This window comes from Lepus europaeus, chromosome 1 (genome assembly GCF_033115175.1).
Source record: "Lepus europaeus isolate LE1 chromosome 1, mLepTim1.pri, whole genome shotgun sequence".
NCBI lineage: Eukaryota > Metazoa > Chordata > Mammalia > Lagomorpha > Leporidae > Lepus > Lepus europaeus.
Genome location: NC_084827.1, coordinates 101,421,177 through 101,437,040, shown reverse-complemented (window position 1 = coordinate 101,437,040; position 15,864 = coordinate 101,421,177). Strand labels below are relative to the sequence as shown.

General features: G+C 41.1%; 1 protein-coding gene across 20 annotated transcripts in view; it reads left to right on the top strand.

The window, feature by feature from the left end:
• Window positions 1-15,864, top strand: part of BAZ2B (bromodomain adjacent to zinc finger domain 2B) — a 449,666-nt gene that overhangs the window by 413,835 nt on the left and 19,967 nt on the right. For 19 of the 20 annotated variants that reach the window (XM_062187182.1, XM_062187160.1, XM_062187128.1 and 16 more), the window contains 4 exons: window positions 9,719-10,371; window positions 11,135-11,408; window positions 11,976-12,131; window positions 12,496-12,656. In XM_062187182.1, the coding sequence (XP_062043166.1) occupies window positions 9,719-10,371; window positions 11,135-11,408; window positions 11,976-12,131; window positions 12,496-12,656 (1,244 nt within the window). The remainder of the gene's footprint in view (window positions 1-9,718; window positions 10,372-11,134; window positions 11,409-11,975; window positions 12,132-12,495; window positions 12,657-15,864) is intronic. The other variant, XM_062187176.1, reaches the window with a different exon arrangement.

Here is a 15,864-nt window from a genome sequence, read left to right as displayed (position 1 = left end):
AATTTTTCATTTAAAGGTTTTTCCTCATGAAGTGTTTTTTCATTAATAGATACACATCTGCTATATTATTCTAAGTACTATTTGAAGCTATAAAATAAATGGCAAATGTATATGCCTTCTTTTTACCTTACAGCTATTTAAAATAGGACGGCGACCATGATTTAATCAATTATTTGATTTGTGCCTATGTTATGCCTTGTACTAAGTGCTATGGAGTTGCAGAAGAATCTGTGCCTATTCACAAAGTTCGCAATCTAATTAGAAAGACATAGCTTATATGCAGACAAAGAATGAGAGCATATAAATGTGTAATATAAATGTAGATTATAAGCAAGTACTGTGTCTCAGAGGCAAGGCTGATAAAGATGAATATGTTCCAACTGGTGGAAACTGCAATAAGTAAATGTATATTAAACATTATTACAGTATTAACAGTGTACATTACTTCCTTTCTCATATTCATAATTTTTTAAGTTTCTTTAAAAGCACAATGTATTCTTAATAAGGTTAGCTTTAACCTTCTTTTATTTAAAGGCTTAAATACATGTTTTTAACAAAAATCCTTTTAACAACATGATCATCAATTACTGTTACCTAGAGAAAATATACCTTGGATTACCTCCAAAGAAAAATATATTAGGTTAAATTCATGTTGTATGGGAGCCCATACCATAAACAGTATTTGTGGTGCTAATAATAATTCATTAGTGATGGTAGCATCAAGAGCAGAGAAGTAACGAGTTACACAGGATCTCCTGAACCCCTATAGTGGTTCTGCAGGGGTATGCAAACTGAACAAGCAGCCAAAGTGCCTTGAGAGACAGACCTGCTTTCAGACCACTCTGCATTTTTAGATACTGTGGATGTAGCTAGCCAATGTCATCAGAAAGGCAGGCAAGTATCCATCCATTGCTCTATAATATGAACAACACAAACCTTTTCCCAGCCACTTGTCAAACCATGACCAGTATGCAAAAGGAGACAAATACTCAGGTCCTGGCAGAGCAAGTAGATTCTTTATCCATTTCTGCTCTTTGACTCCTGGGTACCAAGGAATTTCACCTAAGTGGAGGGACCTTTATGAAGTAAATGCAGTGTTCAAAGTGTAAACAGCAGAAGGCATCCAGACCAGATGATCTTACATGGTCCTGGCTGAAGGGGGTGATGCAGCTGTCTATCAGAATGCTGTTCCAGAGGCCGCTGCTTGTGATACCAGCATCCCATATCCTGGAGTGCCAGTTCGGTTCAAGTCCCAGCTGTCCACTTTTGATCCAGCTCCCTGCTACTGTGCCTGGGAAGGTAGCAGCAGATGGCCCAAGTACTTGGGCACCTGCCACCTTTGTGGAAGACCAGAATGGAGTTCTGGGCTCCTGGCTTTTGCCTGGCCCTAACCTGACTATTGCAGCCATTTGGAGAGTCAACCAGCAGATGGAAGATCTCTCTGTCTTTCCTTCCCTTTCTGTCACTCTACCTTTCAAATACATAAAAGTAAATAAATCTTTTTTTCTTTAAAGAATGCTATTTAAGCATTCTGTACAGTGTGTATAAAAGGGAGTGAGGAACAGTCATACAACCATGTTAGTCCATTCATTGCTGAGTAGTAGCAGCTATGAAAGTAGTTTCATTGTTTGATTGCATCATATCAGAAAACCCAAATATATAATAGATTATGTCACAGTCTTAATATTATGTATATTATATGCACAAGCAAGAGGCTCAGCAACTCCATAACCAGAAATGGTGTACAGCTAGAGGAAATCAGATACCCAAGAACTAACAAATGCCATAGAGTCTCTTTGCCTTCCACAGTCATAGACCCTTATAGTTCTGTAGTCAAACGCGGTTAGCCAAATAGGGTTGTTAAATTGTGAAATGATGTTGCTCAGTACCCCTGCCTGAATCTGTTCTTGTATAAGAAATGCATCGGCCAGCGCTGCGGCTCACTTGGCTAATCCTCCACCTGCGGTGCTGGTACCCCAGGTTCTAGTCCCAGTTGCGGCAGCAGATTTTGTCCCGGTTGCTCCTCTTCCAGTCCAGCTCTCTGCTGTGGCCTGGGAAGGCAGTGGAGGATGGCCCAAGTGCTTGGGCCCTGCTCCCGCATGGGAGACCAGGAAGAAGTGCCTGGCTACTGGCTTCAGATCGGCGCAGTGTGCCAGCCGTAGCGGCCATTTTGGGGGTGAACCAATGGAAAAGGAAGACCTTTCTCTCTGTCTCTCTGTCTTTCTCACTGTCTAACTCTGTCAAAAAGAAAGGAAGGAAGGAAGGAAGGAAGGAAGGAAGGAAGGAAGGAAGGAAGGAAGGAAGGAAGGGAAAGAAAGAAAGAAAGAAAGAAAGAAAGAAAGAAAGAAAGAAAGAAAGAAAGAAAGAAAGAAAGAAAGAAAGAAAGAAAGAAATGCAATCTTTTTTTTTCTTCCAAGTGTGCAACATTGTTGCACAACATTCGCAGGTGCTGGTAGTATATGTGGCTTTTGCAGCAAACCTGGTCAACAGATAAAAAAGCTGCCAGCCGAGGTCATCATAAATATGTCCAACTGATACATAGACTTATGTCTGCAAGATCTAAACATCCCAGTATTCCCAAGCAAGTTATGCAAACTGATAAAGTAGTAACTAGAGATCACATGGAAGGTCTGAAAACCTTTGCAGTGATTGTGATTCTAGTCTTTTGGCCACAAACTATACCAATTCCATACCCCCATATAGCAACTGGTGTGCCAGAGCTCTTTTGGGGTCTATAACAGTAGATCCTTGGTCTCTCATTTCCATCAAGCCCATAAATGCTTGAGGCTCTTCTTGGCAGCACAGTGAGATCTAGAGTACATGGTTAGTGATCCCTTGGATGTGACCTCAGGAGATGGAGCCCAAATCCAGACCTCCTTAAGTTTGAAAAAGCTCACATCAGAGAACAAAGAAGCCTGGCTTCAGGATTTGAATCAAACTCATGAAGTAGAGCTGATGATTGAGTCTTCTTGCCAGAAATCCTATTTCAAAAGTCAAGATGATGTACACTATTTCCCACTGCTGTATCCTACAAATCCTCTTTTTTTTTTTTTTTCTTAAGTAGCAGACAGACAGAGTTCAATCTGCTGGTTCACTCCCGACATGCCAACAACGGCTGGGCAGGGCTGGAGCCAAGGCCAGATCCAGGAGCCAGGAATGCAATTCAGGTCTCCCATGTGAGTGGCAGTAGCCCAATATTTGGGCCATTGCTTCTGCCTTACAGTGTCTTCATTGGCAGGAAGTTGGAGTCAGGAGCTGGAGCTGGGAATCAAATGCAGACGTATCTATATGGGATGTGGGCATCTAAGCCACTTACTCATTTCCAATTCCTTTTTTGAAGAGTCTAGAGGCTGTGAGACCTTACCGTGCAGTTTGCCAGGATGAGGTTTAATAGCCCTAATTTCTAAAGAGATTCCTCCTCAGGAAACTTCTCTACCTAATCTCCTCGATACTCCGCCTCTTCTAGCAATCATTCACGCCTGTGACCCTTTTGATACTCCTCACATCTCACATGTGTGCCTTCCACAGTGTAAGTAGCTCTTGCAAGTTTATTAAAAGGACCACACTCTAGGATTAGGCACTACCTCAATTTCTGTCTTTTTTTTTTTTTTTTTTGACAGGCAGAGTTAGACAATGAGAGAAAGAGAGACAGAAAGGTCTTCCTTTCTGTTGGTTCACCCCTCAAATGGCTGCTACGGCCGGTGCTGTGCTGATCCGAAGCCAGGAGCCAGGCACTTCCTCCTGGTCTCCCATGCGGGTGCAGGGCCCAAGCACTGCACTCCACTGCACTCCCGGGCCACAGCAGAGAGCTGGACTGGAAGAGGGGCAACTGGGACAGAATCTAGCACCCTAACTGGGACTAGAACCCCGGGTACCGTTGCCGCAGGCAGAGGATTAGCCAAGTGAACTGTGGCGCTGGCCCTCAATTTCTGTCTTATCATCGCTTCTGTTTATGAGCAACATCACATTTATTGATGCGAAGGAGACTTCAGAAGTCTAGCCCATCTATCTGCTCCCTTTTTTCTTTCTTTTTAGTTAGGACAGAAACCTATGCCACTCATTAGGGTATCTCATTCCATTTCCTTCCCTCAGATAGGGATCACATGATCTAAAAGAACTGCTTCATTCCTAACATTGCCTCCCAGGTGAAAGAATAAAGTCAAAGTTCCTATCCACCTAGGAGGACCTGCTAGCACAGTAGCTTTTTCAGAGCAGCTGCATTTCTGGATCAAGTCTAGGTCTCACGCAGGAATCTCTAGAAGGAGTGAGTACGCAGCCCAGCAGTTAAGATGTGCATGTCCCACATCCAAGTGCCTGGGTTCAATTCCTGGCTCTGGCTTTTGACTCTAGCTTCCTGCTTATGCAGACCCCAGGAGGCAGCACTTGATAGTTCAAGTTGTTGGGTTCCTGCCATCCACACTGGAGACCTGGATTGCTTTTGCAGCTCCCAGGTTTGACCTGACCCAATCTTGGCCATTGGGAGTATATGGGGAATGAACTGAATATGGAACTTCTCTGTCCTTCTTTCTCTCTAAAAAATGAAGAGGAATCACCCAGATGGGGATTTGTATTACCAGGGACACCAAGCAACTCTTTTAGAAATAGAGGAGCCACATCTGCCCCAGTGTTAATAGATAATCCAGACTGACCATTCCTTACAGGGGTATGTGTTTTCTCTTTCTCAACTTCATTTAACACTACTTGTCCCCTCATCACACAAACAAGAAAGCTAAGCCTCAGGATTTTTATGGTGGCAGACTCGTTGTGAGACCTAACCCTTGCTCTATGTACTGCTGATTTACTCCTACTGGTCTTTTCACCTGCGCTCCTGAATAACATGCCTCAAAATAACTGACTTCCTGTCCACACCAACCAGATGCTTCCTATGTATTTTAACAGAGAAACAGTGGGAGTTTGCCATCACCCTCTCTGATTCACTCTTTCTCTTAGGACTCATGAAAATTGCTAAACTGGGGGCCAGCAATGTGGTGTAGCAGGTGAAACTGCTGCCTGTGATGCCAGCATCCCATATAAGGGCATTGGTTTGAGTCCCAACTGCTCTGCTTGCAGTCTAGCTCCCTGCTAATGTGTCTGGGAAAGCGGCAGAAGAATGGCCCAGGTGCTTGGGCCCCTGCCACCCACATGGGAGAACAGATGGAGTTCAGGCTCCTGGCTTCATCCTGGCTTAGCCAGGGTCATTGCGGACATTTGGGGAGAGAACCAGCAGATGGAAGATAGCTCTCTCTGTCTCTCTCTCCTTATCCTCCACTCCCATCACTCTTCCTTTCAAATAAATAAATGAATTTCAAATAAATAAGTAAATAAATCTGAGTGATTCTGAAGAAACTCAAGGAGACAAATGCTTTTTCCTAGAGAATAATTCTCTTTTTTTACTTTTCTCTACTGTGAGGTTTTTTTGTTTTTTTCTGTCCACTTTTAAGATTTTCCCGGTCATTGGTTCTGAGTACTTTGATTGTGGTATATGTTAGGGTTTCATTTGCCTGAAGTTTGTAGTTTCTTGGATCTGTGGGTTTATAATTTTCACCAAATTTGGGAGTGATTTTCAGATTTTTTCACACACAACGTTCCCTGCTAATTCTGCTATCTTATCAGTTCTGACTGATTGATTTTTCTAATTATATGTCATACTTTCCTGCTTCTTTGCATGCCTACTAAGTTGCTGGCTTTTGGCAGAGATTGTGTTACCTAGTTAGGTCCTGGATTTTTTTTTTAATTCCTGTAGGTATTCTGGGGCTTTGTTTAACTGAGACACAGCCAGGTTACCTGGGGAAAGTTTGATCCTCTCAAGTCTTGCCTTTAACATTTCTTAGGCAGAACTACAACAGTGCTCAGTCTAGATCTGATGCACAGCAGACTGAAGTTAAATCCTACGAGTGCTGTGCCTAACGCTGTGGGTGCTGAGCTTTCTGCATCTGGTTGGTAGGCACAGACGTGATTCCTAGCTGGTGTGAGCACAGGCACTGCCCACCGTGGTCCTTTCAGCTGTGTTTTTCTCGGCCTCAGCTTGCCTGTACGTGATGGCTAATCACGCCTCCCCTGAATACTCAGGGGACCCGTCTGCAAGCCTCCAGAGTTGTCTGCGCAGTTCTTTCCTCTCAGAACGCGCTCCCAAGTGCTCTCGCCACGGTGGTTTCCCTGGGCTCTCGGTTCCATTTCCTCATCTCAAGCAGTTCGCCAGGCTCCACCTGGATTCTTCTGTGCTGTGGCATGGAAACTAGCCCAAAGTAGTGTGCTGGCGCCATGGGAGGGCTTGCTGCGTTTGTTTTCCATCTTTGTTATTTGATGCCCAGTTTTTTGCAAACTATTGTTTCATGAATTTTCTGTTTTTGGTTGGTTTACACAAGGGGATAAATCTAGTCCTTGGTACTCTATATTAGTCTGACATATAATCTGACATGCAGAATTTTAGTTTCTATTAGGAACTATTTTCAAGAGAATGATATGAGAGCAATTTGAAACATTAAAGACTAAATAATGATATACCCATACAATATAATGTTATGCAGCTGATTTAAAAAATGAAATATGCTTTTAAATTTTGCCTTAGAAAGCTCTCTAATGTATATTGTTTCTGAAAATATTAAATTTATCCTTTTATGTCCTTCAAGGAATATTTATTGAGCTCCTGTTTTATAGCAGCAACTATGTTATGCATTTGGGATCCAGTAATAAGCAAGACTGGCATTGCTGTGCCTTTTAGTAGAGCTCATTGATTTAAACTCTAGTGTGTAGATATGGAGGGAATAGAAAATAAACATTATCATGTATAATGATAAGTTCTGTAAAGAAAAAAATACAAAATAATACTGTGAGATGAATGGGAGGGGGACCCTGTTTTATATGTGGTGACCGAGGAAATCTGTGAGGAAATGACACTTAATCCGAGACATGAAGGATAAGGAGCCAGTCAGCAAAACAGTGTCCCAGCCAGAGGGAGTGGCAAGTACAAAGGCCCTGAGAAAGGAGAAAAGATGTTTGAGCAAGGTTTTCAAGGACAGGGGTTGTGTAGAGGGCAGAGAGATCTTCAAGAACCAGATCATAGACAGTGTTGCAGGCATTGGTCAGAAGTTTGGATTTATTCTAAACTGTAGAAAAGTAAATATTCATTTATCTAATAGTAAAAGTGATAGACATAGATAGAGGATATAAGATTTCTGGAGTGGTATATATACATGATTAATCATGGTTACCCCCCCCCCCAAAAAGAATAGCAGTAGAGGCTGTGAGGGGAGCAGGGCTGAAAGGGCTTTACTGCCTGCTTTAACCCTGAATGTGTATTACTCTTCAAATTGAATAAAATAGTAGACTTCTATTTTTTTTAACTTTTATTTAATGAATATAAATTTCCAATGTACAGCTTATGGATTACAATGGCTTCCCCCTCCCATAACTTCCCTCCCACCCGCAACCCTCCCCTCTCCCGCTCCCTTTCCCCTTCCATTCACATAAAGGTTCATTTTCAATTCTCTTTATATACAGAAGATCAATTTAGTATATATTAAGTAAATAATTCAACAGTTTGCACCCACATAGAAACACAAAGTGAAACATACTGTTTGAGTACTAGTTATAGCATTAAATCAAAATGTACAGCACATTAAGGACAGAGATCCCACATGAGGAGCAAGTGCACAGTGACTCCTGTTGTTGACCCAACAAATTGACACTCTAGTTTATGGCGCCAGTAACCACCCTAGGCTCCCATCATGAGTTGCCAAGGCTATGGAAGCCTTCCAAGTTCGCCGACTCTGATCATATTTAGACAAGGTCATAAAAGACAGGGTGAGGATAGTAACCAATGATCCTAATAGTGGCATTAACCAGGTCTGAACAATTATACAGCATTAAGTGGGGAAAAGGACCATCAGTACACACAGGTTGGGAGTAGAGCCATTGGTGGTAGAATAGAGGTTATGATTACGAAGGAATGAGGCCCAAGTGCGCTATACAGGGTCTAGAACAAAGGACAGAGTGATTATTAGAGGAGCTAAGGCATTCTTATAAGTTTTTTAAAATGTTAGGTAAACTATGAACCAGAAGTTCACAAAGAAATATCAATAAAGTTATAAAAAAATTTGGCCTCACTAGTAATGACAAATAATACAGTGTAGATTTTCATCTCCCAGATAGTGGCTAAGATCAAAAATATTATTAGGATCCAGTTTTGTTGGGAATGTAGGCCAACAGTGTCCTCCTGTACTTCTGATAGGTGCCTATATTGGTCCAGAGTTTTTAGAGGGCAGTTGGACAATATTTCAAAAACTCTAGGGGTTGGCATTGTGGTGGAGGGCATGCCAGCATTCCATACGGGTGCCCGTTTGAGTCCTCCACTTCCCACCCAACTCCCTGCTGATGTGCCTGGGAAAGCAGCAGAAGATGGCCCAAGTCCTTGGGCCCCTGCCACCCAGGTGGGAGACCCAGATGAAGCCTCTGGCTCCTGGCTTCAGCCTAGCCCAGCCCTGGCCTGTGTGACCATTTGGAGAGCGAACCAGTGGTTGGAAGATTTCTGTGTTGTGTCTCTTCTCCTCTCTCTGTAACTCTTTCAAAAAAATAAATAAATCTTAAAAAAAAAAAAAAAAAAAACTTCCGAAAAGTATGTATCTTAGGACTTTGAGTTTTTTCCCTGGAAATGTATCCTAAGGAAGTGAACCAGAAATTTTAAAGTTCTAAGATGCAGAATGCTAGGTCATTCATCGTTTACAGCATTGTTTATAGTGGGGAATAATTGGGCCCTGTTGATGTCTATCGGAAGAAGATTCTTTTTTTTTTCTCTTTTTTTTATTTTTTGACAGGCAGAGTGGACAGTGAGAGAGAGAGACAGAGAGAAAGGTCTTCCTTTTTGCCGCTGGTTCACCCTCCAATGGACGCCGCAGCTGGTGCGCTGCGGCCGGCGCACCATGCTGATCCAATGGCAGGAGCCAGGTGCTTATCCTGGTCTCCCATGGGGTGCAGGGCCCAAGCACCTGGGCCATCCTCCTCTGCACTCCCAGGCCACAGCAGAGAGCTGGCCTGGAAGAGGGGCAACCGGGACAGAATCCAGCGCCCCGACCGGGACTAGAACCCGGTGTGCCGGCACCGCAAGGCGGAAGATTAGCCTAGTGAGCCACGGTGCCTGCCTAAGATTCATTTTTTAATTAGGATATAGTCCATTGAATACTCTGTAACCATTAAAATTTATTATGTGGTTGTATAGTTATTTATATGTTAAGATATGTACAGAGTATTAGCAGGAAAACAGATTAGAATAGTATGTTTATGAGGGATCTTGAAAAATTCATAGAAAATGGAATTAAAAGTTAAGTTTATTTTAATGCACAAAAATTTGAAATCTATATGTAGTGTTTTCATGATATGCATTTTCCATGAATTTTTGAAGATCCCTTATATAATATGATTTTTAATAGTTCTATAGCTGTAAGTATATTTGTATTACATGGACAATTTCCAGAAGATTTATTTTAAAATGTTAGCAGTGAATTTTGCTGTTCATAGTAAGATCTCTATATTTTAATTTTCTCTAATGAATATACGTTAATTTCCCAAGGAGGAAAAACTAATTTATGAAAAAGGATAATGTGAGGACTAGTAGGTAATCTAGAAATATTTAAATATTTATAATTTAATTTGATAGTGATACAATTTAATTTCAGTGTTGTTTCATCTGTTATAACTTATTATATACTTTTCTGTTTTGTAGGACTAGAAGAAATTGCAAAAGAAAGAGAAAAACTAAAAAAAGCAGAAAGTGTCCAAGTCAAAGAAGAAATGTTTGAGACATCTGGGGACTCTTTAAATTATTCAAATACAGATCACTGTGAACAAAAGGAAGATCTTAAGGAAAAAGATAACACAAATCTGTTTCTTCAGAAACCTGGCTCTTTCTCCAAATTAAGCAAGCTTTTGGAAGTAGCCAAGATGCCTCCTGAGTCAGAGGTCATGACCCCTAAACCAAATGTTAGTGCAAATGGGTGCACGTTGTCTTATCAAAGCGGTGGAAAACATTCAACAGGCAGCAGTCAATCAACAGCCACACAAAGCAATGTGGAAAAGACAGACTCTAATAATCTGTTTAATACTGGCTCAAGTGGTCCAGGGAAGTTCTACAGCCCTCTCCCCAACGACCAGTTGTTAAAAACGCTAACTGAAAAGAACAGACAGTGGTTCAGCCTTTTGCCAAGAACACCTTGTGATGACACATCACTCACCCATGCTGAGGTACCAGCTGCTTCTGTGACTCCTCAGTCTCAGCCACCATCCAAGTCGCCTTCACCTGCCCCAGCCCCTCTTCTTGGATCATCTTCTACTCAGAATCCTGCGGGTCTAAACCCATTTGCTTTACCACCTCTTCAGGTTACTACTGATACCTATAACTCATTTTTATGCTGCTTTATTTAATCTTTGACCTGTGAAGATTTTCATTCAAGGGGGCTCAGTTGAATAGTTAAAATATTCCACAGTTTGAAAACCAAAGCAAGTCAGAATTTTTGCACCCAAGCTTCTTTAGAATTACTGATTTCTAGCCTTTATCTAAGTCTTCTGTCACTAGTTTTTTTGTTTGTTTGTTTGTTTTTGTTTTTGTTTTTTTGACAGGTAGAGTTAGACAGTGAGAGAGAGAAACAGAGAGAAAGGTCTTCCTTCCCTTGGTTCACCCCCAAAATGGCCACTATGGCTGGCGCTGTGCCAATCCGAAGCCAGGAGTCAGGTGCTTCCTCCTGGTCTCCCATGCGGGTGCAGGGCCCAAGCACTTGGGCCATCCTCCACTGCCCTCCCTGGCCACAGCAGAGAGCTGGACTGGAAGAGGAGCAACCGGGACAGAATCTAGCGTCCCAACCGGGACTAGAACTTGAGGTGTCAGCGCCGCAGACAGAGGATTAGCCTAGTGAGCCGTGGTGTCAGCCTTCTGTCGCTAGTTTTTAACTTATTACTATTACAGTATGTTTAAAAGGGAAACTACTTTGGGAAGCAAATGAAAACATGCAATTTAACGTTGTTGGTGATGCATTTAGTTTTCTCTAATTGTGATAAGGGAAGGAATATCATTTTTGAATTTGAAAAATAATTTCAGACTCTATATGTTTTTCCTAACTTCTTTGTAAATGTTTTCATTTTGCAGATGAAAAGTGGAGTATCTGTGATGGGACTTCAGTTTTGTGGGTGGCCCACTAGCGTGCTTACTTCCAATATTCCATTTACATCACCGTTACCTAGTCTGGGACCCGGGTTGGGGTTATCAGAAGGAAATGGTAGTTCATTTTTGACTTCCAATGCTGCTTCAAGTAAAAGTGAATCTCCAGTACCACAGAATGAAAAGATGTCTTCAGTTCAACCTGCAGCTGTTGAAGTAGCAAAACCAGTAGATTTTCCTAGTCCAAAACCTATTCCAGAAGGTAAGTACATGGAGGTGGTTTATAGCCACTTATTCTGTTCCATTATTGTGAACTCTCATAACTGAATCTTCGGTGGTTTTATATACAGTTAATAAATCTTTAAATTTGTGTTGTGCCATAATTTCCCATTAAATACTTATGGGTTAGGCATATGGCCTAGCCATTAAGATGTTGGTTGAGATGCATACATGCTCTTTCAGAGCACCCAGCTCTGCTTCTGATTCCAGCTCCCTCCCAATGCACGTCTTGGGAGGCGGAGATGATAGTTCAAGTAGTTGAGTCTCTGTCACCCATGTGGAGACCTGATTTGAGTTCTGGCTCCCTGTTTCAATCCTGCTCAACCCTGCCAATACAGGCATTTGGGAAATAAATAGCAGATGGAGATCACTTTGTGTGTGTCAGTCTCTCCTCTCTCTCTGTCTCTCTCCTTTCCTCCCTCCCTCCCTTCTACCTTTCCTCTCGCCTTCCCTCCCTTCCTCCCTCCCTGTCTCTTCTTTCCCTCCCCCTCTCAAATTAATAAAGAATTTTTAAAGAATTTAAAAGATCTACATATTTATGTTGACTTAGAGATGCAGTTTGGTTGGTGGAGAATTATTGACCCAGAGGACCTAAAAACGTTGCTCAAAGTCCTGCATCTGAGAGGAATAAGAGAAAAGGCATTACAAAAACAAATTCAGAAACACTTGGATTATATTACTCAAGCCTGCATCAAAAATAAGGATGGTATGTACCTAGAAGAGATTTCTGCTCTCTTGCCTGGTTAATGAGAATCAATTCTTTTCTCCCTAAACATATTTTAGCATGTCTTATTCTTATTACTAGTGTCTTCTATTTTGTTCAGCAAACAATGACTATTTGTATTTCTTAAATTGATATTATTTTCTTATAATTTTTGTGCCTACTAGATATATTGTTCTTAGAGTGCTTCTGTTCTTAAGAACAAGCTGCCAGCGCGTGCACACGCACCTGTGTATATGAAGTCAGATGTACAGGGTTCCCCTGGAATTCTTTCACTTGATGGAAGAAATCACTGAGGTGAAAAACTTACTGAAAGTGGATTTTAAAATTAATTTCTTTTCAAATTTAGTTGCTATTATTGAATTAAATGAAAATGAAGAAAACCAGGTAACTCGAGATATTGTGGAGAACTGGTCGGTAGAAGAACAAGCAATGGAAATGGATCTGAGTATCCTTCAACAGGTAGAAGATCTAGAAAGGAGAGTTGCATCAGCAAGTTTGCAAGTAAAGGTAAAATTGACTTTGAATAAAACCTGTTTTTAGGATAATGGAAGGTAACTAATATTTATTACATATAAATGTTTTCAGTTTATCTCCTGTAATTCTCAAAATGATCCTGAATTAATTTCTCATCTTACAGGTAAGGAAACAGGCTTACAGTAAGTAACCTACCAGTGGCCATATAGTAAGTGGCTGAAGGTGGATTCCAACCAAGTCTGGCAGACTCCAGAGCCATTGTTCTTTTTACCAGATCTTACTGCCTCCTTAATGGCATTCAGAAATTCTTTCTGCTATGCAGTTCTCTATCACGAACAGAATGTCATAGTTTTTACGTGATAAATATGTTAGTTAGAACACTCCTACTGTAGTGTTCCATAAAGGATCAGGAGCTACCTTGTACACAGCCATGTTATATGTTAGACTGTTATCCCGTGTGCTTTAAATTGGGAGCACAAAAGGAATGTGTCCAAATACATGACTTACTAGGTACACAGACACAGGTGCACACACCCTACATATATGTGTCCGTGGATGTAGTCTTTATTTTATACGTTTACTGGGCATCGCCATGTCACAGGAAGTAGTCAGAACTGGCTCTCAATGAACAAACAAAAAGACAGCTTTACCTCTGTGTCAGAATTTTTGGTTTTGTTAAGAAGTATGTAGAAGTCTTCTCAGTTTTACTAATAGTTCTGAGAACAAGCAGATAGTTAATAAGTAGGCACATAATAAACAGATGCATCCAAAGGTGGAGGAAATTTACTCTCTGTGTCATTTGGTTTGATGTTTTGTGATTTATTTAGAATGAAACATTTTTGACAGAGTACTCTCCTCGCCAAGAATTAAACTTTTGCTTCCTAATTAGTATAGCATAAGCACTTGGACACTTTTGAAGATCTCCAAAAATGCTATTTTATAGAGCTATTAAGATATTCCTCTCATACTCCAAACACAATTACTAATGTTGGGAAGCCAAAATGTATCATTTGCTGAAACTATTGTGCTAACAAACTATATGCCTCCTCCTCCTGGTAAAAATGCCTCATTTCCCTGTCAACGTCAACAAATGAACTCTTCCACAAAGTTAATTTTCTGAAGAAATGAAAATTATTCCATTTAGTGCCATAATTTTTAACATGTACTTTGAATCTCTTATGTTACACATTTCACTGCCTTCTTAAACTGAGAGTAATGGGTATAATTTAAATTATCTTCGTGACACAGGATAATCAGGATGAAGACCAATTAATAGACAGTGCTTCCCTTGGGAAATACAAAGAGGTTTATTTTCCCCCATATGCTGAATGATTTTAGTGTGCTTTGCTATTTAAACTATTACGTTTGCTTTCTATCATTTGTCCTCTCACATGATCAGTTGTGACTACTTGCTAAGCTAAATATGACTGGTTCTATTTTCTTCCAACTTTTTCCCACCTGATTTGCCAATTCTAGCTGACTGATATGGGAAAGCACATCACCAAGCTATTTAAAATTACGTTTCAAGTTACAGTGTGGTCCAGGAACATTTTCCCGGTAACATTTCCCAGTAACTCTGATTTTGGCACATTGACCTTATCATATTGCTAGCTGCTTTACATGATCTTGGCTGTGTTCTTAGTAGCTGAGTGGAATTTGCTTTTTAAGTGAGATGTTTTCATATCCTGCAATAAAGTATTAGAGTTATTCTGTACTATTCTTAAAAAAAAATTAGGTGTAATTATATTAGTCGTGAAGCATCTGAAAGCACAAGTGATGAAAAAGGTGATGAAAATGACCACACAATAGTATTTTAACATTTATAGAGGAGTTGATTTTTTTTTTCTAGCTTCAAGAACTGGCCATTGTGAAGGTACATTAAACAGGTGGTATATGTCTATGTGGATGCATTCACTTCCATTTTTAATATTAAAAATCTAGAAGTTCTGCTTTTTTTTTTAATCATAGGAAGCTGATGTGTCCTAGCCTGATTACTCTTCCAGCTGCTCTAGAGACAGCTCCATGCCTTGTCTGAAGTGTTCTCTTTTACAATCTAATTAATTCCTTCAGCCATTAGTCCTGTGAATGGTTCCCAAGCCCGTAATTGTTTTCTGGATAAGTACTGGTGTCAAATGTCCTCCTTAATGCTGTACTCGTTGCTGTACGTAGAGTTGTCTGAATGTATGCACAGGACTTTTTGCTTGTTTTAATCTGGCACTTTTTTTTTTTTTAAAGATTTATCTATGGCCGGCGCCGTGGCTCAACAGGCTAATCCTCCGCCTTGCGGTGCCGGCACACTGGGTTCTAGTCCCGGTCGGGGCGCCGGATTCTATCCCAGTTGCCCCTCTTTCCAGGCCAGCTCTCTGCTGTGGCCAGGGAGTGCAGTGCAGGATGGCCCAAGTGCTTGGGCCCTGCACCCCATGGGAGACCAGGAGAAGCACCTGGCTCCTGCCATCGGATCAGTGCGGTGTGCTGGCCGCAGCGCGCCAGCCGCGGCGGCCATTGGAGGGTGAACCAACGGCAAAAGGAAGACCTTTCTCTCTGTCTCTCTCTCACTGTCCACTCTGTCTTAAAAAAAAAAAAAAAAAAAAAAAAAAAAAGATTTATCTATTTACTTGAAAGTTAGAGTTACACAGAAAGAGAAGGAGAGGCAGAGAGAGAAGGGTCTTCCAACTGCTGGTTCACTCCCCAATTGGCCACAACAGCCGGAGCTGTGCCCATCCTAAGCCAAGAGCCATGAACTTCTGGGTCTCCGATGTGGGTGCAAGGTCCCAAGCAATTGGGCCATCTTCCACTGCTTTCCCAGGCCATAGCAGAGAGGTGGATTGGAAGTGGAACATCCGGGATTGAACCGGCACCCATGTGGGATGCTGGCACTGCAGGCAGTGCCTTTACCTGCTATACCATAGTGCCAGCCCCTAATCTGGTACTTTTAATCTGACACTGTACTCCCATTAACACTACTTGAATTTGTACCAGCTTTTTAGCCTCTGCATCATCCTATTGCTGTACTGAAAATGTACTCTAACAAAAATCTCTAGGCCTATTTCAAAGTACTTTTAAATGAATTCTGTCACTTTTGGTATTTCTGTGTTTAGTAGCTTAAACTTCAAAACTGAAATTTGCATTCATCATTGTGTTTTTATTAATTTCATTTCAATATTATTTTCAGTATATGGATATATTTTTATCTTAGTCTTGTCATCCAGAAGATGAATTTTACTTCTTAGTTTTAAGTTAC